The sequence below is a fragment of the Lygodium microphyllum genome, chromosome 2 (genome assembly GCF_053477565.2).
Source record: "Lygodium microphyllum isolate KBCC chromosome 2, Lygodium_microphyllum_v1.1.10, whole genome shotgun sequence".
NCBI lineage: Eukaryota > Viridiplantae > Streptophyta > Polypodiopsida > Schizaeales > Lygodiaceae > Lygodium > Lygodium microphyllum.
In genome coordinates, this window is record NC_141136.1 from 191,165,415 (window position 1) to 191,190,073 (window position 24,659).

Genomic DNA, 24,659 nt, shown 5'->3' on the forward strand with positions numbered 1-24,659 from the left:
CAAGAATGTTCTGGGAGAGCATGTGAAACCCTTTTTTTTTGGGCTTTTTAGACTCCTATAAACGCAATGATATGATGCCTTCTATGGAATCCTTCCATTGAGTTTTCTTTCCGCTAAGCAATTACCTTAGGGTAGGTATCACCTTAGCGTAGGCCTGAAGCATTATACCTTAGGATAGGTCTCAAGCATATAATCCACATAACATTATTCTCTCTTCATCAACCACGTTTTATGTGACTGATCATCTTGAGAACGCAAGGCAGCGATTTCTCTTAAACGATAGCTGCAGACAGGAACGAAACCATTAGCGCCTGATTATTACACACACACACACACAGAGTTTCTGATCTCAATATGCATCCTGCATATAGCATTTCTTCCTGCTTCTCTTCCTCTTCAGCACTCGACGACGCTCAGGTCATGGAACTGCGGCGGCTATTCGTGATTCCTGAGTATCTGAGAACCGCCATGGCTGCCTCAGTGAGAAGGCGTCAATTGGCTAAACCTGAAGATGTTGCCAGGCCATCACAGGATGATGATCAGCAGCCGCCCCCATACCCTCTCATTGTCATCATCAACAACAAGAGTGGAGGTCACAAAGGGCCTGCTCTCTCTGCATTCCTTTCTGAGATCCTCAGCCACGAGCAGGTACACTACACATATCTTCTTACTGGGTGGTAGAAGCAAGATTGTTTCTGTGGTTGATGATATAAAACCTTCACCTTGTAACAAATATGTAACACCTATCGAGCCCTAACAATGCCTACTCTTCCATTAAGCACTTATCCAGCCTAGAGAACCCACTCATCATAGGTTGGGTACCAAGCACATGTGGGGCTTGCTGTCTTTGTGGATGAGAAGGTGCATGGTTTCGGCCTAGGGATAACTTGCACTTCTTTGCCCTAATGACACCTTGACACCTACTTATCATATCAATGATACCTCCTCATATGTAACTAAGCATGGAGCACTCTTAGAGCATGTAGGGTTGAAGACCTAACCACAAGGGTTTAGGACAGAAGGGATATAGTAAGTAGGGAGAGAAAGAGAGTCAAAAAATTTTGTGAATCAAATTAAAGAAGACTCTAACATGTTCTTTTAACAAGAATTCCACACAATACAATGCAACTCTTAATAAACTCTTCTGTCTACAATTGAACAAATTCAGTCGAGGCAAGAAACTTTGCATCCAAGTTGATGGCTTAGACAAAACTCTTTTTGAGATATTAGGTCAAACTCTTATCTTGGCCCAAATGGAGCTTATACTAAAAAGTACTTTGTTCAAAACAATCAATTTGGATCGAACAATCTGTATTATGCATATAGCCACTCAAATACTATTTAGCTCGAAAACTCTTAAATTCACTGATTAAAAACCTTTCTTTTCACTATCAAGACTCACCTACAACAATAGGTATTTAGAAATACAAATCTGTCCTAAAATCGTTTTTGCTCAAGCAAGCCCTTTGGGAGGAAAGGCACCTAGATCCAAGCCAAATCACTTCACCACTAGGAAGATTTTTGTCTAGCCCAACTGCAATTTTAGTTATTATGATAGTAATATCTATGTTTTGAATCCCATGTTCAGCCTTACAAATGCTCTTTTAATAGAGACAAGGATAATCAAGTGTATTTCGTCTTTTTTCTCTTCCAAGACACTAAGTCTTTGCTTCCAAACTAAACTAGAGTTGCCTCTCTTCTAGTTTTTGCTTTTCCTCAAGCTTTGATACAGTAAAAACATAGCAGCATGGGGTTCTCAACAGTTGCGAATAACCCCTTGTTTTCAATGCAATCATTCCTTTTACTTCTCATGACTTCTCCCAACCTTAATCTTGGGCACTAGCTCTTTTCAATTGGTTCGTTGGTCACTTTTTTGGACTCCTAAAATGTCTTGAAACCCTTTCCCGTTTGGTTCACCACTTTAGACATGATAACTAACTTAAGGATCTTCTCAATACACTAACTTACTCTTGGCAAGTCTTGATATATCTTGTCATACTTTTGTAAAGTCATATAAATAATCATAGGACCTTTTCAGACAATTATTTTCCATTAATTTGGTCTTTTAGAATTCCATATACACTTGATTCTTACTTGGACCTATGAACTGACTCTAATTTACCTAACATAGAGTGGATAGGATATAAAAAACTCTCATTATCATTGACAAACACATCTCACAACATACAAATGAAATCTCGACATTTCACTAAAACCCATACATTTTTACCAAGTGGACATCTAGTATCACAATATCTATCATTTCCAAACCTGCACATTCTTTGGTATGTGCCACCTTCACTCTTCTTCATTTGCAGGTTCAACTGTAAGCTTAAGGTCCTCATCGTCTTTTACAAGCTTTGTATCTTTTTCTTCATCAATGTCCTGCTTTGCTTCATTTTCATATTCCTCTAATTCTCTTCTAATGAATATCTTTCTACTTGTATTCGGGATCCTTAACTCTATATCATCTCACTTACATATGGCATCATCATCCAAATGTTGGTGTGATAGTACTTTGTATCCATTAAGGTTAATCACTCCCTGCTTTTTTGAAAATGATCAATTAGGACCACTTTGCAGAAATCTATTTATAACTTTTGATTTGTAACTGGAATAGCCAAGCTTTCTTCTACAATACTGTATCTCTACTTTCAATCTGCAACTTCTGTGAAGATACTAGGATGAAATTTCAAAATATTTTGTCCCAAAAAAGTTATGTGCAGCCTGCAACTTCTTTTCTTGTGTGCAGTCCTAGTCAGAGACATTGATATTCCAAAGCTTGTAACTCTTGCATACTAACTCGAAAGACAACCAAACTTGATAAGGTTCTTTCCCAAGCATAAAAGAACATCTTGGAAATATTGGATACCATAAAACTTCTTTGATTTAGAACAAATTTTACAAATGCTAAATCTAGCCTAAACAACTAATTTATATGAATTTTCTTGGGAATTTTGAATACTTTAGGGTCTTGGTTTTGACTAGTTGATGCTTAATGTTTTTTCACATACTTGGATACTCATTTGGCACATTATATATAGTTGATTTTACTAAATTTACAACCATCATAATGTTAAAAACTATACTAATTGCACAAATTATGGGTGGTAAATTGAGTAAGTATAACTATAGTGTATAGTCCTACTGTATGAATAATTTCTTGATAGAGAGAGAGGTCTTTGGGACCTTATTACAAGTAAAGATGCATGTTCAAAAAATACTTGATGAGCCCACTGAATATTTAAAAAAAAAACATAAGGATTGGACTAGAAAAAATAGGAAAGTCTTGCATTAAATATGTATATGTATCTCAAAGACCCTAATTCCACACATCAATGCCAAAGAGTGGAAGACAATCAGTTTCTACCACTATGAAAGCACCTATAAAGTATTCGTGATTACACTTTAATGCTATTACAACTCCCCACAATTCCTTTTTACTTGTGCATACCTTCTTTGACGTTCATTGAGAACTTTTTCTCCAAAACGAATTGCATACCTATTACCTTCAAGGCCTTCTTGGCCAATAGCCTATCCTATCCCAATGGGACTTGTATCCACAGTACGGATGATGGGTTGACCATTTGAATAATCAGCCCTTTTGAGAGTAGGGCTGAAATTAACAACTTTTTTAGTTTGCGTATAGTGAGAGTATGCTCTTTCCCCCAAGAGAATCTTTGGCCTTTTCTTAACAATTGATAGAAATTTTCGGCTACATCATGAGCAAAATGTGGTATCCATATGAGATAGAATACACATGTGCCAAGAAATCTTCTCACCTTTGAAATATTTGTGCATTTTTCTTGCATTCTACTGATGGCATCTATCTTGATTGGTAAAGGTTTACGTCCGTAGGGGGCACACAAATGTCTGACCACTAGGACTCCTTCTTCTCCAAAAATTGACTTAGTTCCAGAAAGGGTAAGATGTACCTCTTCTAGCCTTGTCAAAATCCCGACACAATCATGAATATGGTTAACTATAAATGTCCTGCAGCCATCTTTGTCAAGCTCCTCATTCTTTTCATTGACTTCACATCCCTTGATATCATCAAGAAATGGAAGAGTAAGTTGTGGAATAAAGTCCCTTAAGACTTTGTGCATGGCATTCATCATATGAGATACAGAGTTTGTGGCACCTTGTGGTAGAGTGCACATGCGGACCAATCCAAGAGGTGTCTTCATTGTGGTAATGTCTCGACTTTCTAATGAAAGTTGAAATTGGTCATATCCTGAATATAGGTTGGCCATAGAACAAATTTATCTACCTGCAAAAGCTTTAGTAAACTCGTCAACAATTGGATCCAAATCAACATTTCGGATTGTGATACGATTAACAAGCTATAAATCTTGAATGAATCGTAAAGATCCATTTTTCTTGGGCATGGTAAACCATCGATTTGAGTAAGGTGCTGAAGAAGGTTCTAAAATCTTCATTTTGATCTTCTCATTTAGAAGCTCTAATAATTTGGGAAAATGCGCCCTTGGAATGGGAATGGGCTTGAGGTTCCAAGGCATATGTGGGATCATAAAAATGACCATAGAAGCCACAATATTTGAATCCACACACCCTATTTCACTTGGCTGAAATGCAAAAGATTTTCCATGTTTCATTAACATTTGCATAAAAGAGTGTTTTTCAGCCACAAAAGGAAATAATTATCACCTATTTTGAGCTATTTGATACTTTTAGATGTAAACTTGTGACCAATGTTGGAAGGATCACGAAGAGTTGGCTGATTTGCTACCCTATCAGCCAGCCCTTCACTTTCAGGAGGCAGTGGGACTACCATAGGCTTGACTTTCTTATCCACCGTCTTGTATTTTGTCTCCATTTGCACTTGAGCCTTGTTGAGTAAACGAATGTCTTCCTGCTCAACAAATTCTTGAATTGTTTGATAAAAATCCAATGTACATACTTATATGGACTGATTTTCAGCTTGATTCTCTGTATGAGCTACTGCATATATTTTAGCCAATGTGTCAATAGTAATCAGTCCAAAAAAAATACTTGAAATATCTTCATTTTCAGCCATAATGTCATAAGTTTTCAGCACCCTTTTTACATGACATAAATATTTTCTTTCAGCTTTAGTCATGGCTAGAAGAAACTTATAACAGCCCATACTATTGGTTGTACATACATACAGATTTGCTAGAGACACAGTTTCTGTAGCATAAGGAGAATCAATCTTTTTACATGACACATTGCCATAGCATCCTTTTATAGCAAGGCAGCCCAAAAACCCTTGAATTATTGGGATTAGGAGACACAAGATAATCACGTAGTCGATCTGTGTTTCGATGATGGTTAACACACATAGTAAGAAATTGGACAGCTCGTTCATTATCCTTGCTTATTACAAGGTGTTTCTTTTTCTCCAATTTTGACGACTATCTCCATTGTTGCTCTTGCCCAATGTGTACAAGAGTAGTGATTGCTTGGAATAAATCGGGCTTCTTTCTCGTCATGCATGTGCTGTAGATGACCTTCTTTTTGAGAGGTGGGCTACTCAACAGGTTTGGACTCGCCGACCATTACATTTTTAGCCGTCACTTGTTTAATTTTTGTATCCATGCTTTCTTTATCTTTAGCTTCAATTGCTGCAATTAACTCTTTAACTGCTTCAAGCTGAATTCCTTATGTAGTTAGCTTCTCTTCATCCTGCACAAAAACTCGAAGAGCTTGCAAAAAAGCATGCACTGTTTCTTTAGCATCATCACCAACATATTCTCTTTTCTTTTGATTACATTAACAATTACATCATGAAATTTATGTTTGAAAATTTTGAGAATTTCACCTAAGGTGAACTCAATTTTACTTCCTAGAATTTGTTCTTCTAGAACTCGTTTCAGATCGGTTGCAGATTCTATGTCAGACTGCAATTCGTAGGCTGGCTGCTTGCCTTTCTTCTTTCCTTTGGTCTTCTTTGTTTGTGGCACATCTTCCATCTCTTGATTTGGGGTTATATTTTCAGCAAGCTTTGGTTGTTTAGGCGTTCTTCTAGTTACCTGTTTCGGAGGGCCAGAAGAGGAAGGCCCTGATTCATCTTCTCTTCTTCTCTTTTCTTCAATCAAGACTTCTTTATGATTGACATCAGCCAAATGTGCAAAGATAGAAAAAGAATGTACCGATTCTTTCCAACTAGTTATTCCTCTAATGAACTGACTGGCATTAGTCAAATCATCTTTGGCTACTTTGCCACGTTTCATTTGATCTAATGTCTGCATCCATACTTTAGATTGCACATTAGCTTTACATGCTTTCAAATTTGGTGTAGTTGGCTCAATTTGCAGCCCATAGGTAGCTGTGTCAATTGCGGCATAGGCATTCTTTACAGCTAAATCTTCTAATATTTTCTTCATTCCACCATTGCCAAAATTTGGCTCCAATGGAAGACCAATTTTAGCTGCATGAATTTTTCCATCTTTCCAAAGGACGAGCTTTTGTACTTTAGCCTCACGAAAGGCCGAACACTCCCTCTTGTCATGTTGTTAGCTCTTACACCAAATACAATGCCTCTTATAGCCTTTTTTCATGGGTCTTGAGTTGATGATCATCCTCATTCTTCAACTTTGACATCCAGTTTCTCTACCTTGGAACTAAATTTTGTAAGATTCAGATGAAGGTCACACATGCTTTCAATGAGTTCATCCATGACATCAATTTTAGAAGGAACAGAAGAAGAAAGAGTTAGTGGATTAGTCAAAGGAATAGGGGATTTTGAAGGTGGAACAAGCTCCATCAATGGAGTTTTGGAGTTGAAGTAGAGCCCAATCTTAGTCGCATCCGCTCTCTTCGAGCAATCATGTTAACTGCATCAGTAACATTTTTCCATGTAGTCTTGACTCCTGATTTGGAGCTAGCATCTTCTAGGCAATCAACAAACTTCTCTTGCAGAATGGGATCTACAACCTTAAGGAATAATTCACTCTTCTGACCTTCCATACTTTGTTGGTCTTCAACATCAAGTTGTCCAAATTTACTTTCACACTCATGGTATAAAGCTATTGCATCTGATTCTTTGTTGGGTTTCTCAACCCAATTAGTGAAACTTTTCTTTGTCATTAGGCCAGAGTCTTCTAAGAAGAATTCTTCACGTAGGGCTTTTTTGAATGCAGCCCAATCCGCATCTTGCTGAAAAAGAACATGGATTATTTCTTCAAGACCATGCTTGGCTAGTTTGGCAAAATAGCGACTCCATGCATGTTGCGGTACACCAAAGAAGAGCATTTTCTCAACATACAAGCGAATGAAAATAGAGACATTTTGACCCTTAAATTGTTTTAAATCCCGCCAACTTCCTCTAGGTCCTTGATAGCTATGGAATCAATCTTCTCTTTGTCTTACCTTTGTTGTTGTTGTTGTTGTTGTTGTAACATTTGGATTTGTTGTTGCTAAGTCTGCTGCAATATGTGCACCAACTGTTGTAGAGTACCTCCTGAAGAATCCCCCATCTTGGAGTACTCTTACATCGACCTTCACGTCGGGTTCACCAATGTCGCAGTGCGCTTAGGATTGAAGGTCACCACAGGGGTTTGGCAAGAAAACTAGACAAGATAGATAGAGATGTGTCTTCAAGAGATAAGTAGATTGCAGTGAATGTTTAAAGGTTCAAGAGGTACTTCACGGTCAATCATAGGGGTTTGAGAGAGTATGGGGGTTCAAGAGCTTAGACTCTAGAGATGGTAGAGATAAGTGAAGGGTTGAAAGTTTCAAGCCAAGTTCTTGATTCAGATGTTAATAGAGCTTCCAACTATATGTTCTTAGCAAATATCACAAGAGTATTATCTCATAAGTTCTAACTCAAATCAAGCTTGTTTTCTTGACTGTAAGAGCAATCAAAAATAATAAAATCAAGTACAATATGCTGTCATCTATCATAAACTACTCTACATCCCATCATTCATACATGATGCCATAGCATGAATCAACTTTGCATGATTACATTCAATGTGGACTATTAGGGACAAAAGCTTATGAGTCAATTACAAGGCTTGTAGGGCAAAGAGACCTGCTTCAAGAGAGCTTCAAATTGAGTTCCCGATAAGGATAAGTTACCATAGACAAGAAATAAGAGAAAAATTTCTTAATTCAACTCAAAGCATCTATGAATGATCTACAAACATTTCCCTGCCATAGGTACACATAATACTTGCATATTTTGATAAGATGTCTTTTGTAGAGTAAGAAATTAATTAAAAGAGCACTGTTGTAGCTAATTCTCTGAATATGGCTAAAGATATCAGCCCAAATATCTTTCAAAATTCACATTTGATGATAGCATAAACTTCCCCTAATATGATGTCGGAGCGTTTGGTGTTGAAAGTCCACCACGGGGATAAGAGACAGTAAGGTGAAGGGAGATTCAGGGAGAGGAGTAGATGTGTCAAAGGGTTTTCGAAAGCAAAGTCGCATCCATAGAGGACCTTGACGAATTTCAAGATAGAAGATCAATCATGTGAATAAGCAAGACGAGAAATTGATGCCAAGTAACAATTGTATTACTGCCAAGATGTTTACAAAATACAAGATGAATTCCAATCTAATCAATCCACTGGTTTTAGGCCACCCAATTTAATTCTGCAGCATTTGTAGATCCTATATCAAACTGTCCATGGTTAGACTAAATACTTTGCTGATTGCAATCCACTTCTGTGCTTTTTGGAAAGGCAGCTTCTTGTAAGGATTTTTTAACCAAAACGATAAACTCGAGCATTAACACCTTGACCTCAAACACTGTGAGCAGAAATCAAGAATTCAAAGATACAACACTATCGTGATCTTCTTGGATTCAGGCTGTCTAGCAAGACCATAAAAGGCTTCTTGTGCAGGAAGCCAGAAATACAAAGGCACAAGCTTTCTCCTAAGCTGCCTTGTGATGATGGAGGCACAACATAGGAGATCTTAGTTCTACAAGTATCCAGCTGAGCTCCTGTGAGAAACAAGCCAGAGTTGGCTACTGACTCCTTGGCTGTATTGAATGGGGAAGAAACACTGGCAATTAGCTACTATGCTGCATCTACCGCCTGTTTTTCAGTGGATTGTGTCTATTCAGCAAAAGCAGTCACTTTTTCCTAACCATTGGGAAGTAGGCTCTGATAACCTCCACCTGTTCAGAACACTTCCTTGTCTCCTTTGCTTGTCTCTTTCAGTACTGATGGTCCATACATAGTGAAAGCCCAAACATGCTTTTTCACCCTAATCTGCAACAAAGGCGCTGTGTATTTGTAGAGCAAGATCGAGTAATTTCTCCTTGTTTGTGCCCTCCATTGATGATGAGCAAAGCAAATCCTCTCCTTCTGTTAACATAAAAAATCAACCACTGTCTCACAACATCACTTGAACATCCACATGCAGAATGCCCTGCTGCCCTATTGTTCGCTGCATAAAAAAGACAACTATCCTTCCCCTCCTCGTTTGGTATTACCACTGATATTGCCCAAACTGTTCACAGCAATTGACACTGCTGAGTTGATATGGGCTTCCTCCTCTACTGTCACATCAACAATATAATACTTGCCAATCAATAATGTTTGCATGTGCTTTGGCTTCCAGTACCTTTATTAGTGTGACAATTACAAGTACTTTGGAAGTATCCCATTTGCAGAACTCCTCTAGATTATCACTCACGTCAAAATCAGCTTCTTCTTCATTAGTAGCACTTGTCACTTCCACTTTGGGGATCCCCGTATTGCTCAGTGCTGCCTTGACTGCAATAGCTAAGGCATCAAGAAGATTTCCTTCGAAGCTCAGAACAAGTCCATCAATGTATAAACCCAACACAGCTTGGCATAAAAAATGCTTAAGGCTGTTAGATCAACAGCTGCTCCTCTGCCTTATATTAACCTGCTCCACTTTGACCACCAAGTAAACTTATTTGCAACGCTCTTGAAAGTTCCAAGGATAATTCCTCTCCACCTTCCGAACTCTGGAGTTGCATTCGGAGAGCATTCAACATTGATTTCAACTTTTCCTTGATTTGATCTATTAGAGGTGGGCCTTCCAAGCTCAGCCTGTGGAACCACCCCAAGCTTGATGGAGAAAGCGCTATAATTGTGACGGCCTCGTCCGCTGCGGAGTCCTTGGATGATGCCTCCCTCCAGAAACCTCCTCTTTGCTGCCGACCATTTCTATTCAATCTTCTTGCCCACTTCTTTAGAGACAGAGATCATGTCCAGAAGAACACTTGTATCAAGTCCTTCCCCTAATGTAGTCATCCTTACATGTAATATGGTGTTGGAGCTTTTCTTCTCGGCGGAGTTTTTCTGGTCTGGCCTTTCCAGACTACAACACGTAGTTGTCTCCAGCAAGCATTATGATTTTTTCCCTCCAGTCATCGTCATTGCTTTTCTCCCCCTATTGTTGCCAGCACAATGTCTGAAATAGACCTGATCTACATCACGACTCCCTCCAAAAAACAGAGATCAGCCCCATTCATTGTGCCACTGAAGGCATCATTAAGTCCCACACTCAATTTACAACCAGACACTGAGTGTTCAAACAGTAAGCCCTTCCACACTCAGCCCATCATCACTGCAACAATTGCCAGCAAAGTTTTATTGCAGGTATATCCTCCTCTTTCCTTGTGCCGCTTAAGGCATAGGACCACACTGAATTAATGACCAAACATTGAGTATTTCTAGGAGCATGCCCTTTCATACCTAGTCCATTACCACTGCAACATTCACCATATAGAAAAGTATATCAAAGTGACCTTGTTGAGTCAATCCTATCCATGCCAAGTGCAATTTCAATAACCACATCCACTATTTACCCAAATTTCTTGGAGAGAATTTAGCACCATGCATGAGGTTGTTGCAAGAGCCTCAAAACATTCTACTATAGACAACCAAATGAGGTTTTCAATCCATCTCCCTAACCAGAGCATTAGAACCTTTACCAAGTTTTACCAAACTCACTGTATTGTCCTCCATCACTGAGGAAAATTTTAAGACGATAACTCGAAACACACTTACGGGAAAACTAGGGATCATACAAACACAAGCCACACGCATAACAAAATACAAACACTACAAGTAGGTATACACAAAACACGAATGTCACACACACAAACTTTTTGGTGGATTCCAAACCTCGGATGCACAGCAGTATGACAACGGAAGAGAAGGTGTTCAAAGAAATAGAAGATGTAGATGAATACTCACAAAAAAAAATAGAAAATGTAGAAGAATACTAACAAAGATGAAGCATGTCAGTTTATTTCTGCTTTATGAAAAGATAAAACTCTAATAGACAAAAACGTGTATAAAATAATATCTTCCTCTATGTTGCCCAGATCGCCAATGTGATGCTTCCATTGGCTCTGAAAGGGGGGTAAAATAGCAGGATACTTGCCTAGAATTTAGCCAGATCACTCCTTCTTTATCTCCCACTTTGGAGTGTTGTTCATTGCCTGAAAATAGCGATTGCACGTCGCGCAATTTTGCCAATCTCTCTTTTTACATAAAATCCTCTCAATTTAGCCGAAAGAAACATGCTTTCTTTTATTGTCCTAATCTAGAAGTTGTGTACAGTTTTATGGATTTTTACAAGAGATAATATCTAAAATATCAAAAATTGGTTAAAACTTGTCCAAAAATCTAATATTTTTGAAGCATGGACACTAACACTAATGTCTAAAATGGCATTGGCTCTCTAAATCAATAAGAGGGCCACACTCTAGATTTTTTTACATGGTGTGCGCGTAGTGGCATGAGAGGATGTGAGTGAAGGTGCATATCCCAAGCTAAGGGATGACTTGTAATTATTTTTTCTTTCCATCTAGGGATGCTAACCTACACTTATTTGAAATTCTATGTAATCTATGCAATTAGAGAGTGAGAACACTAAAAGACCATGTGGTGTGTTTGCCTCTTGTGGTTAACATTAACAAACATAGTGTAGATATATCCAGAAAGTGGGAGTAGCCCTTGAGGGATAATTCTAGGCTAGCATGTATAGGTAATTAGTTATTTTTAAAAAGTTCATTATCTATTGTATTGTCATGGGGAAGAGTGAGAAGCCTTTTCCAAGTGGAAGATATCAAAGGGGCTTTTCCATGGCTGCTCTTAAGCTTCATTTCCCTTAGAGAAAAAATGATCTACATAGCATGTATAAAATTTCACATGATGATAGGGGCTTGACCCATTTCCATTGTGTTTTATGTTGTGAACATTAGGCTTCAAAAAGCATGCATGACATCTTGGACATTTTTTATAGTGTCAAATTGTACATAATATTGACTTAGAGTTTACTAACCATTGAGCAAGGATACATATGCATTTTTTCGATCTCTAAAGTTAGAAATCTCTAAGGAGAAAAGTTTCAATTGATTTAACTTAATTCTTCTTAGGGAGAAATATATATGTGATACTTCAATATTATGAATGCATTTTCATTTTTAATGTCTATATATATATTAGTGAACATACATGTACGCAAGCACACACACACACAAAAAATCTGGGATTCCTTTTTGAAAGATTTTACTAACTTATTAAGTGCCAATTGATGTCAAATGGTTTAAAGTTAAGCCCATTTTGATTGACATGGCTCTTTTGAGTGTCAAACCACATGCAATATGTAAAGGGAAAGATAAAGACTTGAAAATGATAATGCACCAAGAAATTAAACATTGTGATATTTAAAATTATGAATATACCATCAATATTATTGATTAGAGTATTGTAATGTCATTCACATTCATTTTTTTTCCCAAAAGACATAGCAAAAATTTAATTAACTTTCCTTTTAAGGCTAAAATTCAAATGTTAACTTGAAGCCATGTCCACATATCCTCTTGATATAGGTATCTTTGTCTTAAGAATTGGCCTATGCTATTTGAGTATTTCATAGAGCTTCCTTCAAGAGTCTTTCTTATCAAGTTATTCATATATTATTGTTTAACAATAAAGGCTTAGGGGGTTCAATACATATAAACCATTATTGTCACGTGTATTTAGAGTTAAATTTAAGAACACCTTACCTATAAATTTATTTATGAATAAAACACACACTTTGCCAATTCAATCTATGAATATCCCATTATATGGTGACCTTATAATGGCAAAAAGAGGTTTCAAAAATGGATTTTAAGAACATTTTCTATTGAACCCACATGATAGACTCACGTTATTATGAATGAACCCCTTCCCCCCTGGGCAAGAGTGAATGTAAGTATCAAGGCTACTTTGGATGTGTCCATACTATGCATGTTGAAGATTCCAAACTTAATAAGACAGCTAGGCAAGAGTGAAGGAAAGAACCCCTTCTATTGAACCCACATGATAGACTCACATTATTATGAATGAAAACCCTCCCCATGGGAAAGAGTGAAGATAAGTATCAAGGCTACTTTGGATGTGTTCAAACTAAGTTTACTGAAGCTTCCAAACTCAATAAGACAATAGTGACCAAACACATTGCACTAGTACACTATAGCTCAATGCCCTTGAGACAATAGGGCACTCATTTTGTGACACGCTCCACAAATGTGCACAAAGGCACTAAGGGCTCTTTTTACAACATAGACCCATTAGTGCACACAAGCATCTATATGTCACTACTACACACATAAGCTTAGCATACACCCACCGTAGGTGCATTTACCACACCATAGCATCCACATGCACATATATGCATGTGCATGTGTGTGCATATGAAACATTTGAGAAAGTGGTAATGTGCTTTTTTGCCAAAGTCAATGAAAAGCACCCCTTTTGTTATTATGACCTTATATACCTACTTGAAAGTTTTGATATAAAGGATATCTCTTGCTAAAACATTGACTACCAATAGATTCATAGAAAATATTAATAATACCATGCCAGTGGCACCCTTTGAAATGGTCACCTTGGTCCTTAGATGAGGCTATAAAGTATGCGTTCAATTAAAATGATGTAACTAATGAGGGTTTGCTTGGTATAGAGGATAATACCACCAAGATTACCATATAGGATTAAGGGAAATATTAGTGAGAAAATTCTTTCATGCGAAATAATTCTTTACTACAAAATAATATTTAATACCAATGAACTCTTAAGTATGAAACAATTTTTCATACAAAAGAGTTATTTAGTACAAAAGAATTATACAACATAAATAGTACTCTTAAGATGAGCTCTAGCATAAACCAAAATATGGCTTGTCTACTTGCTGAAAAACTAAAGAGCTATGAGCTATTCAATCAAAAATCAAAGTAAAAGTGTACTAAATTACTTATAAATAATAGTAATTATTATAAATTAGTAAATAATAATAATAATAATTGAATTTTAAAAATTATTAATATTTACTAATATAATTAAAACTTTATAACTCAAATATATATTCAAATATTTTTTATAAATACTATATTTAAAATAATTATTAATAGTTAAATAATAATAATATAATAAGTTGAAAGGACATATTATTTGAGATGGTTTTATTAATAATACCTTGTTACACTAGCATAGGGATATAATGTGCTGAGACTTGTAATAGAGTTATAGTCTCTTCATATTACATTCTTGTTCACAACTTTCATGGTGGCTACCCTCTCTTCTCTCCTAACTTTTTAGTATTTCTCTCCCCATCACTCATTCTCTCTCCTCTTTTCTTTCTCTTTTGCACTCTCTTGTCTCACCTCTCAGTCCTCGTCTTAGCAAGTATTATCAAAACATTGGTCTTTGATCCCTTTGGTCAAAATAGTTCTTAGACTAGTTACATTCCAATTTCTCAAGGACAAGGTGTCAACTCTTGAAGTGGATAGATATAGAGACCAAGGAGCTTTCAAGTGTAGAGGATAGCCTAAAATGGAGGACATGGAGACCAAGTTAGAGACACAATGGATAAAATGGTAGGTCGTGGCCAAGAAATAAGCCATTCTAGATGTAAAATGGTCAAAGAAAAGGGATATAAAGTTAGTCTGAGTTAGAAGTCTAGTTACTTTTTGCAACATAGTCTTTATCTCTCTTCTTTCCTCCAAGCCTTTTGAAGCTTTCATGGAGGCCAGCCACATGGATCATGATTTGTTTCTCTTCTAAAGCCACATCCTTCCCTCTAACCATAGGGCAAGCAATCTCTGAGTCAAGAGCATCAAGTAGAGCATTACTATGACTATGTTTGCTGGTGGAGATCTACATAAGGATTGCTAAAGAAAAATAATGCAATTCATGTTGAATTTTCTACTAAAGGAGAGAAAAGCTCCTAATCTTAAGAATCTTGTTTATTCATAGCTCGAGTTGAATGGCAAACCAAAATTCACATGGCTATTCAACTACTCTAGCATTGACCACACAGAGTTACCCCATAAGTTGTAACCTTAGCATAAGGCACCTCTAAAAGTTTTCCACACTTCAATTTTCAACTAATAAATGGCCTATGTCTTAGTAAAATCCACATGTATATGGAGTTCTTCACATATTAACCCTTCAATTTTCAACTAATAAATGGCCTATGCCTTAGTAAAATCCACATGTATATGGAGTTCTTCACATATTAACCCTTCAATTTTCAACTAATAAATGGCCTATGCCTTAGTAAAATCCACATGTATATGGAGTTCTTTTATCTAAGCGTCGAAAACATGAAAAATACTAAGCAATTGCATTGTCATTTGGAGCTCTCATAGTTTTCAATATAAATATGTGATTTTGTCTAATGCTGTAGGTTTAGTGAAGTGTGTGCCTAATGGTATTGTTGATTGTATATATTATGGATTTCTCACATTCATGATATTCTTGACTAATAGATTTAGTGACATGTAGAATGCTTTGATAGATTATAGACATTATGGCTTACTCACATTTGTGATATTCACATACTTCCTTTTTCAATATTATATAAAGGGACTATTTGTTCTACGTGGTGCTATCCAAGATTAGTAGGTGTATTTGCATGTTTTAGAGAGAGAGAGAGAGAGAGAGAGAGAGAGAGAGAGAGAGAGAGAGAGAGAGAGAGAGACTATTTACATTCAAAATTATGATGCAAATACAAGAAGAAGGAGAGTCAGAGTAATCATAGATCTTGAAAAGATAAAGCTTTAGAATTCTCAAATATAATTGAAGGAAACAATTATTTTAACCAAAACAAAATATTGTGAGCCTATATAGAAGGAAGCCAATTTTTTTTCTAAATGTTTGAAGAAAATATTAAGATTGCAAAAAAATGAGTATCAAACATGTGTTGATTAAAATTTAAGAGAAAGGAATGCAATTTTCATGAGGCTTGCAAGAGTGTAGTACCTTTTAAGTTTGTTTATATTGTTATTCTATGTACTAAACATGCTTATGTAAATTTTCAGGTGTTTGACATAGATAGTGTCCAAGATATTTTTCAATATGGTTTAGGCTACCTAGATGAGCTAGCTCAAAGTGATGAATGGTGCGCAAAAACAGTTCGAATAAATTTGCGCATTCTTGTATGTATCAAATGTTCCACATTTTTGTACTTGCAAATTCAAAATCGCAACTGAATATTGATATTGAGGTTTCCAAACAAGGTTGGAGGGGGTGATGGTACAGTGGCAAGGGTTCTAAGTGAGCTAAATAAAGGTGTGGAAGAGCATGTTCCTCCAGTAGGAATAATTCCCCTAGGAACAGGGAATGATCTAGCTCGAAGTTTTGGATGGGTAATTATTAAGTTATGGATATATTAGCATATTAAGGTCTCAATGTGATATCTCGTATATTTGAGGCTAAACTCATTTGGCTAAATATGGTCTAATATCTTGTAGGGAGTATCCTTCAAATGTCCTCGAGAGGATGCCATGATGTATCTTCTCAAAGTTGCGAAAAGTATAGTTTGTGAACTTGATAGGTATTTATCAAAGAAACCTTTAATATCTTTCCAATCACTTGTGCACATCTAACTCTTTTGCAAACACTCAGTTGGACTATGGGAGTCAAAATGCATAAAGGGTTGCAAGTCAATTTTCCACGCGTCTTTCATCATTTGCCAAATTACTCCTTTAATGAGGTGAGCTACATAACAAACAACTTGTGTAACACACATAATATTGGAGAAATGATGTTTAATATAGAAAAGGGTAATTGTTAGATTTTATTATAGTAGTAATTTTTGTTACCTCATGTATAACTCTACAAGAAAGTATGGCATGCTAATAATTTAGACTAAACATTTTTCCTAGACAAAAATATTGTAGGTTATAGAATTGTAGTAATATTTTATTATCAAGAAAAACATGGTGATGAAACATTGGAATTATATGTTCTTCCTCAAAAGGATTCATATTACAGAAGGTCTCATGATAGTATTTTGAGAAAGAACCTTGAGAATTGAACGATGCATAAATTTACATATGTTGACAAGAATACAATAATCTATAACTATCGAAAGATGTAATGCTATCCTAATGAAAGATAGTGTAGTACATCTAGACTAAACATTGTGCCATTCTCATAAAATGTCATGTGATACTTAATGGATTTATGGGATATAGATTGATCTAACTCTTCTTTTTTTTTTTTGGCTAGGACCACCTAAGGGGGGGGTGTGCGTGTGCATAACTAGTAGCCCTTTTGGAGTCCATCATCCAAATAGCCATTTTATCAACTCTTTTTCTTGTTAGGACCACCTAAGAAAGGGGGGTGCGAGTGTGCATAACTAGTAGCCCATTTGGAGTCCATTATCCAAATAGCATTCATATATTATCTTCAATGTACGACTATGAACTTATTACAAGATATGCTATTAACATAGGTATGCCTTAGCACCCAATTGGGAAGAATGTCACATGTTTAAAAAAGAAAGTGGATTATAGTTTCAAAATGCACACAAAGTTTACTCCTTATGCAATATAGAAATAATAGATATGTTTGTGAGAAAAGATTTGCTCATAGCCATGTTTCTTGGAAACAAGGTGAAGAAAAGGAAGAGCTGATGATAGCATAAGATTGAATAGTCCTTCCAATCACAGTGACTCCATTATACCATAGAAAACTTGGTGGTTTTAAACCCTCAACTTTGATCAAATTATGGTTATGCAAAGACATCTTTAATTCCAATGTTTCCCTTTACAAGTGTTAAGTAAGAGAGAGGGTTTTAGGGATATAAGTTTGTTCTGAGCCTTATTCTTGGGGATCCACTATTGGTTTAAAAAACTATAGAATGAGAAATCTATGCATTCGGTATCTAATTTGTATTTTTTCCTTTACATTGGGATCCTATTTAAAATGCTTTCACTGTTTTTATAACTCGAAGCATATAGATGCAATTTGAGATGGAGATCTTTGAAGTTACAATCTATTGAGGTTTATATTATATGCTTGTTTTAGTTGGGATTTTTTGAACCTTTTAAAAAGAGAGGGCTATGAGTAGTAGTGAAGATCCCAAATAATTGCAAGTAAATTATAGGGGAATAATTCTATGTAATGCAAGAGGTTTGGGTGAGTGTTCTTTTCTAAATGTGGTAAGTAATAGATTATACTACTTGAAACTATTTACATCATTCACACTTGGAGATGAGTCAACTAACTAACTTTCAGTTACATCTCTTAAAAGACATCAACTAGACTATCGCTAAAGCCTTCTTACCTAACTCTTTCAAGATCACAAAGATATATTCTTTGTATTATAGTCTATCTAGAGGCCCAAGCTATGGTTCCCTCAAAAAGTCTAGCATTGCTATGCTTCTATATACTTTTGATTGTCACAACCATGATTACATCCAAAAGCTCTCCCACAAAATCATTTAGGTATCTAAACTCACCAAAGAGTGAGCAACTTGACATCATCCTTACCATAAAAATCATCCATTTCCACCCAATTCATGAGTATAGTGCACAAGCCTTTGACCTCTTGGCATTCCCAAAAAAAGGTGTTATAGCAACCCCCCGCCTTTTTCAAAAAACACAAGGGGGGGGGGGGGGCTACCTAATTTACCTAGCCTCTTCCTAATTGGCCACTTATTCATGATTCTCTTCTAAACAACCAATTTTAGCTTCCTTAAGGAGTTTCTAGTCCCCATTCTTCTAATTCTTCTTTTGCAGATCCCAATCTTGGTCCGATGAAACTTATTTCTCTAGTATTTGTATGCCTTAAAGAGGTTCCTACCATTTGTTACTGATAATCCCCTCCCATGGTCCCTTTGCAAGCATCTTTCCTATCATCCCTTACATGATAATATGCTTTCTTGGACCCTTCTACAATCATCTTGCCCCCCTTTTTTATTTTCAACTTTTGAGTAGAAAGATCTCCCTTGTTATGTAGGAGGTTGGCCATTCACCCTTCCAGTGTCCTACCACCACTATTAGCCACCTAATATCCTATTCATCTAATCCCTAATACTAGGAGACTTCATCCAAAGACTACCATGTGAGGATATTGCCATACCCCCCATAGGTCATCGCACCTCTGTATCCATTTTCCATACAAGAATTTGGCCTTGCAATTCCATAGTGGGATTTTGTTTTGGAAGCTTAGGTTCAACCTCATCACATGTAGTGAGATCCTAATATCCTTTTCTAATAATGCAAAATTTCCATATTGTATAATTATTTTTATCCATATTTTTACCCACTATCTGTGTGATATTGTCTCTCCTATCAGCATTTTCCATGCTTTCTACTCTATGTTTTTAGTGTAATATTCAAGCTATCGTAGCCTGATTCACCAAGATGTCTCTTCATAAACAAGATGATTGCATAACATTCAAGCAATGCATGTGCATTTTTGTATACTCAGTATCTAGTTCAGTCCCAGCTCATTCTAGACACATAGCATGCATCAATTTTACAATTAGGATCCCAAAAACCTTCAATCAACTAGCATAGGTATGTCACTTTTTAGACATGACAATTTTATTCCTATAATAAATGGCTCTAAGAACTTTGTAGAGCAAACAATGTATTTTGGCTCAGTAACATCCATAGACATCTCAAAACATCTTTCATAACATTTGTAAGCAATAGCATATCATATAGGTCTCATTTACTACATAAAGCATTATGTGTATATGAGGAAGAGCCTTCCAATGTACATTGATAGTCAAGCAGTTTGAAGCAATCAATAGTAAAAACTCTACATAGCCAAGGTATCTGCAACCTCCAAGCTTATTCGACATGTGTCATAGCCTTTGAAAGTTGTGATACATAGTCATGTGTGCATCAATGATTCTACTTGCATCAAATAATAGTGACTAAGAAGATTTCATAGGTTGTGACCAGCAATTAGACCTATTAATCTAGCTATGAATGAATCCAAAACTAAGCACTCAGTGCTCATAAGCATCCATAGACCATCCATCAACCATGTGGTGGTATCATCCAAGTATTAATGGCCAACACCTTGAGCTTCACTGAGCTCCAGATCAACAAGTATAGGAATTACTATGGGAGCATCTACTCAATTGCCAAGATCAACAGACCGCTTATTGTTTCACGCATTTCAAGTCAAGATGGCTACCTCTCACATAGCCGTATGCTCTCTCAACCTAGAAGTGTAGTGAGCTTACCTCCATGCTCAATCGAGTTGCCTCTTCCCTCAAGCACTTCGATAGCTCCACGATCCAAGGGTGTAAGCTCAAGCAAGCTCAATCCTCAAGCTCTAAGCTCCATGCTCCATTGCCATGTGCAAGAGAAGAGAAGAAAAGAGAAGAGAAGAGAAGAGAAGAGAAGAAGAAGAAGAAGAAGAAAGGAGAAGGTGGAGAGCTTCTCCACCATGGTCCCTCACCCTCACACACTCACTCCATCTTTCAAGCACAAGATCAAGCAAGCAAGACCAAGAAGAAGAAGCGAAGAAGATAGCTAGTTTTGGCCACACACAAGAATGATATTCTTCATTCACTTTTTGCCTTTTTATGCATGCCCTCCTCCTCTTGGGGTGCCCATTCCTATTTACATGATTGACCATTTTAGCCTAGGTCCTCTTTCCTTATTCCTTCCTACTTTCATGTTCCTTTACCCATGCCCATCTATATTTACAAATTGCACAGGAGGGAGTCTAGTGCTCTTTTACAAAATGAGTTACAATGCACTCAAAGCTTTTTGTGCTAAAATATTCAATGCACTTACTATCGTGTGCTTCCTTTTACATTTGAGGCCTTTCCTACATTTTTTTGAGCTTGCCTTTCTCTTCTATTTTTCTCACCTTGGAGGGTTGTCTTCCGTTTCTAAATTTTTGGGGCTTTTCCATCTTGGACTTCTTTTTGGGGTGTAATTTTACCCCCTCCTAGTTGAGTGCTAGTCTCATGGCACTTGTTGGTAAGGGCTCAAGTGGTTGAAGGTTTTCCATGTGGATCAATGATGGGGTTTTGGGGAGGTTGGCTATGGAGAAGATACACACCAAAATGGATGAGGAATTGTGGAGGCCAAGGGTGGATTGAGTGGATGATGGGGACCTCCGATGTTGGTGTGGTTGATTGCGGGTTGCCAAATATATATGAAAAGAAAAGGAAGTGTACTACCTAGGGATGTGCCTACCTCACTATGTAGTGTATGGTGTTTGTGCCAATGGAACTGGGAGTTGGGTTGACCTTAGGCCCAAGCTTGTGGTGTTGTCCCACACTTGATAACCTGGTTCATGTACAAAGGGAGGTGCTGTGGGTGTGACTTAGGGAGACATGTCTAACTGTAAGGTGAGTGGGAGCTCTCTAGGTGTGTCTTGCCCTTAATGTGTGCTAAGTATGTGAAGTGTGGGAAGGGCTACGGTGGTCCCTAGGTGTAGTGCTTATGACGCTTGTAGAGTACAAATGGGCTAATTTCCTTGTTGTGTTTCTTTTCTTTCTACTTCTTGTCCTTTTCCTTTTTCTCATCTTTTCTTTTCTCTCTTGTTTTTTTTCTTTTTTCTTCTTCTTCTCTTTTTTTAAATTAAAAAATTAAATTAATAAGGGAGAATGCTAAGAGACATCCCATTGATGAGCAAAGGTCAAGTTGCATGGCGGCTTGAGGGCTTTACTGAGGCATTTCTTGCTCTATAGATACCCCTTTAAGTTGGTTCTTACATTGAGTGGAGTAGATGACAAAAATGGGTGGTTACACCTAGGGAATCTACTGTCACTCATGTCTTCTAAGAGGTTCATACAAAATGTTGGCAAGAGAGTGGCTCTCATCATGAGGTGCACCATTACACAACTATCTATCCTAGCATTGAGATCAAAAAAGAGGGGTGGAAACCACTTTTCCTCTACAGTAGGTTTTTGTTTTAGTAATATTTGCAATAGGTGGAGGTAGTTACATGTAGTGATGAAAGTGGGGTCAGGACATGAGGAGAAGTCCTTGAGGAAACTTGCTATAGATGGGTAGAGGTCCCTTTCGATGAAAATAAAGCTCTTTTAAATAAGGAATTGAGGAATTTACATTGTAGATTAGAGGGAAGTCATATCTAGCATGCACCTCCCGATTAAAATCAACTCCAAACTTTCTTGGGTAGGGCATGTAGATAGGATCATCTTGTTCATGGGGTCGGGTGCTACAGAAAGTAATCAAGGCCTCTAAACTAGAGTCCAAGATGTTCCTATGCCACTTAGGCTATGCCTCATATCCCTCTACCCTCCGGGGTACCTCCATTGCCTTAGCTTCCCAATAGTTTATAGGTTCATGCTGCCACCTTGTGGGGTGCCTCCTCCGTTCCTCTAGCCATCTCTTTCCTAGCCTTGATGAAAGCTTGATAACATCCTCCACCACCCTAGGAGATAATACTCTCTCCAATGTGAGAGAAAAAGTGAAGGAGAACTAAAAGGGGTGGTAGTGGTTCTCCCATTGCTCCCAGACTGCAAGTTCCTAGCCCTAGTTGATGGGATCACACTCCTCACTTTGAGGAATGGACACTTTTGGAACTTGTGGTACCTTGGCTTAAAACTTCTTGCGGGCATGTTCTAACTGCTCTCTGCACTTATGTCTTATCTCGACCATCTATTTAGGTGGCCCTAATTTCTCTCCTTTCTCTTCTAGTTGCAAGTCTTGTAGCTACATAGGGGGGACTTGATTCCTGCACTTGTTCTTCCTCTTGATGGTCTGGTTCAAATTCATCAGGCGCTTCTCCCTGGACTAGCTCTAGTGGCTCTTATATTTTTTGTTCTAGCTCCCCAAGACTTAGCAAGGTGAGTTTTTGTGTGATTAAACTTGCTAAGATTAGGTGAGCATGTTGCTCCTCTACTCTCAAGATGGTGCTAGGCTTGGGTGCCTTGTCACGGAGTCCATTTTGCAGGACCCTCCTCGTTAGTTCTAGTTTTCTTCTTTTTTGCTCCAATGTCTCATCTCCTCTTCTTGGCTACGTGACATTCAATACTATGCTTAAGAATGCATATTGTTTCTCTAGCATTCTTGTCTCGACAATCACGGCTTTGCTTTCCACCAGGAGAGGCCCTCACTCTTGGAATGGGCCAACTTGTAGGCTAAGTTTTTAATTTGATCTTCACTCTTGGCTGCACATTCTTTTGCTTTTTCCTTCAATTGCTCTAACCTTTGGTTTTGGTACCGGGCTAGGGTGGCAATCCTGTGCTCTTGCTCCTGCCATAGTGTATGCATGCGCTCTTGCTCTTGGTTTTTACATTTACCTACTCTTTCATTATGGCTTGTTTGTGAAGAGTTAGCTGGATATGCAACTCCATTAGTTTCTTTGTGTTCTCCTCATCTCTTTGGTTCCTTGCTACCTGTAGCTCTTTCCTTTCCTCTTCTCTTTGCCTATTCAACTCCTTTATTTTCATCTCTAGATGTTTATTCTCTCGAGAGTTGAAGGCACACATATTTTCTAGGGAGATGTGGTTCTGTCTCTCTTTATCATACAACTATTTTAGACCCTCTTCTCCCTCTCTTGCCTTCAAGGCCTCTTTGATTATTGCGATCACCCCCCTATTTATGATAGTCATTACTCTTACTTGTTCCATCTTGTAGTCTGCAAAGGTAGCCTTCTCTTTTTTAAGCTCTGTAAGGGTGTCCTTTTATCTTTTGTTGCCTTGTGGAGTTGGCTTTGAAACTCCTTTACCAATTTGTCTTGATCTTCATTGTGGCGCATGGCCGAAGGCACTGAAGTGGTTGACATTTCTAAGTGGGGTACCTTGTTCTTGCAAAGGGGGCTCCTTCGTTGGGTGCTGGTGAAATTTCTTGTACTTTGCTAATGAGGTATTGCTCCTAGGCCATGATATTACTTTCATTGAACACCCCTTCCACTATAGCCTATGTTGGGGTGATTGTTGGTGTAGCCAAGACTAGTAGGATTGGTCGTAGGAGGGCTTTACCCTTATCTTTTTCCACTAGTCTTGCTCCTAGTTCTTTAGCTACTGTACTCGTGCTTGGCACTTCCTCTGTTGTTGGGCTCATCATTGCCAATTCCTAAGATCCTGAGGCTTGCTCCATGGATATCCAAATAGCCAATGCAATCTCCTATTCCTCTTGTTGCCTCAGTCGTTCTTCCTCCTCTTCTTGCCTCTTTTTATGCTCTTCTTCTAGCCTCTTTGACTTCTCCTCTAGCTATTGCAGCTCTCCATTTTCCTCGGTGGTGGAGTGAGTCAAAGAGGAAACCTCCCCTTTTGCCACCCTCAATGGTGTGGCTAGTACCTTTGCCAATGTATGTATTGCCTTCCAGACATAGGCGTTCCAATTCACCTCATCCAGGGCATTGGTTGCAAGGCTTTCCAACAATGGTATTCCAATTCTATGCTAGGCTAATTCAATCATTAGTGTAGACTTTCTTTTTATCTATTCCTAGCATTC

At 37.6% G+C, this 24,659-nt stretch overlaps 1 protein-coding gene and 1 pseudogene across 1 annotated transcript in view; one reads left to right on the forward strand and one right to left on the reverse strand.

The window, feature by feature from the left end:
• Positions 1-231: 231 nt before the first annotated feature.
• LOC148040751 (diacylglycerol kinase 3-like) overlaps positions 232-24,659 on the forward strand; it is a 90,349-nt gene continuing 65,921 nt past the window's right edge. The window contains exons 1-5 of the mRNA XM_087664878.1: positions 232-648; positions 16,292-16,408; positions 16,490-16,618; positions 16,724-16,806; positions 16,878-16,965. Of these exons, the coding sequence (XP_087521004.1) occupies positions 355-648; positions 16,292-16,408; positions 16,490-16,618; positions 16,724-16,806; positions 16,878-16,965 (711 nt within the window). The 5' untranslated portion in view covers positions 232-354. The remainder of the gene's footprint in view (positions 649-16,291; positions 16,409-16,489; positions 16,619-16,723; positions 16,807-16,877; positions 16,966-24,659) is intronic.
• LOC148040752 (uncharacterized) lies at positions 9,405-10,223 on the reverse strand (annotated as a pseudogene).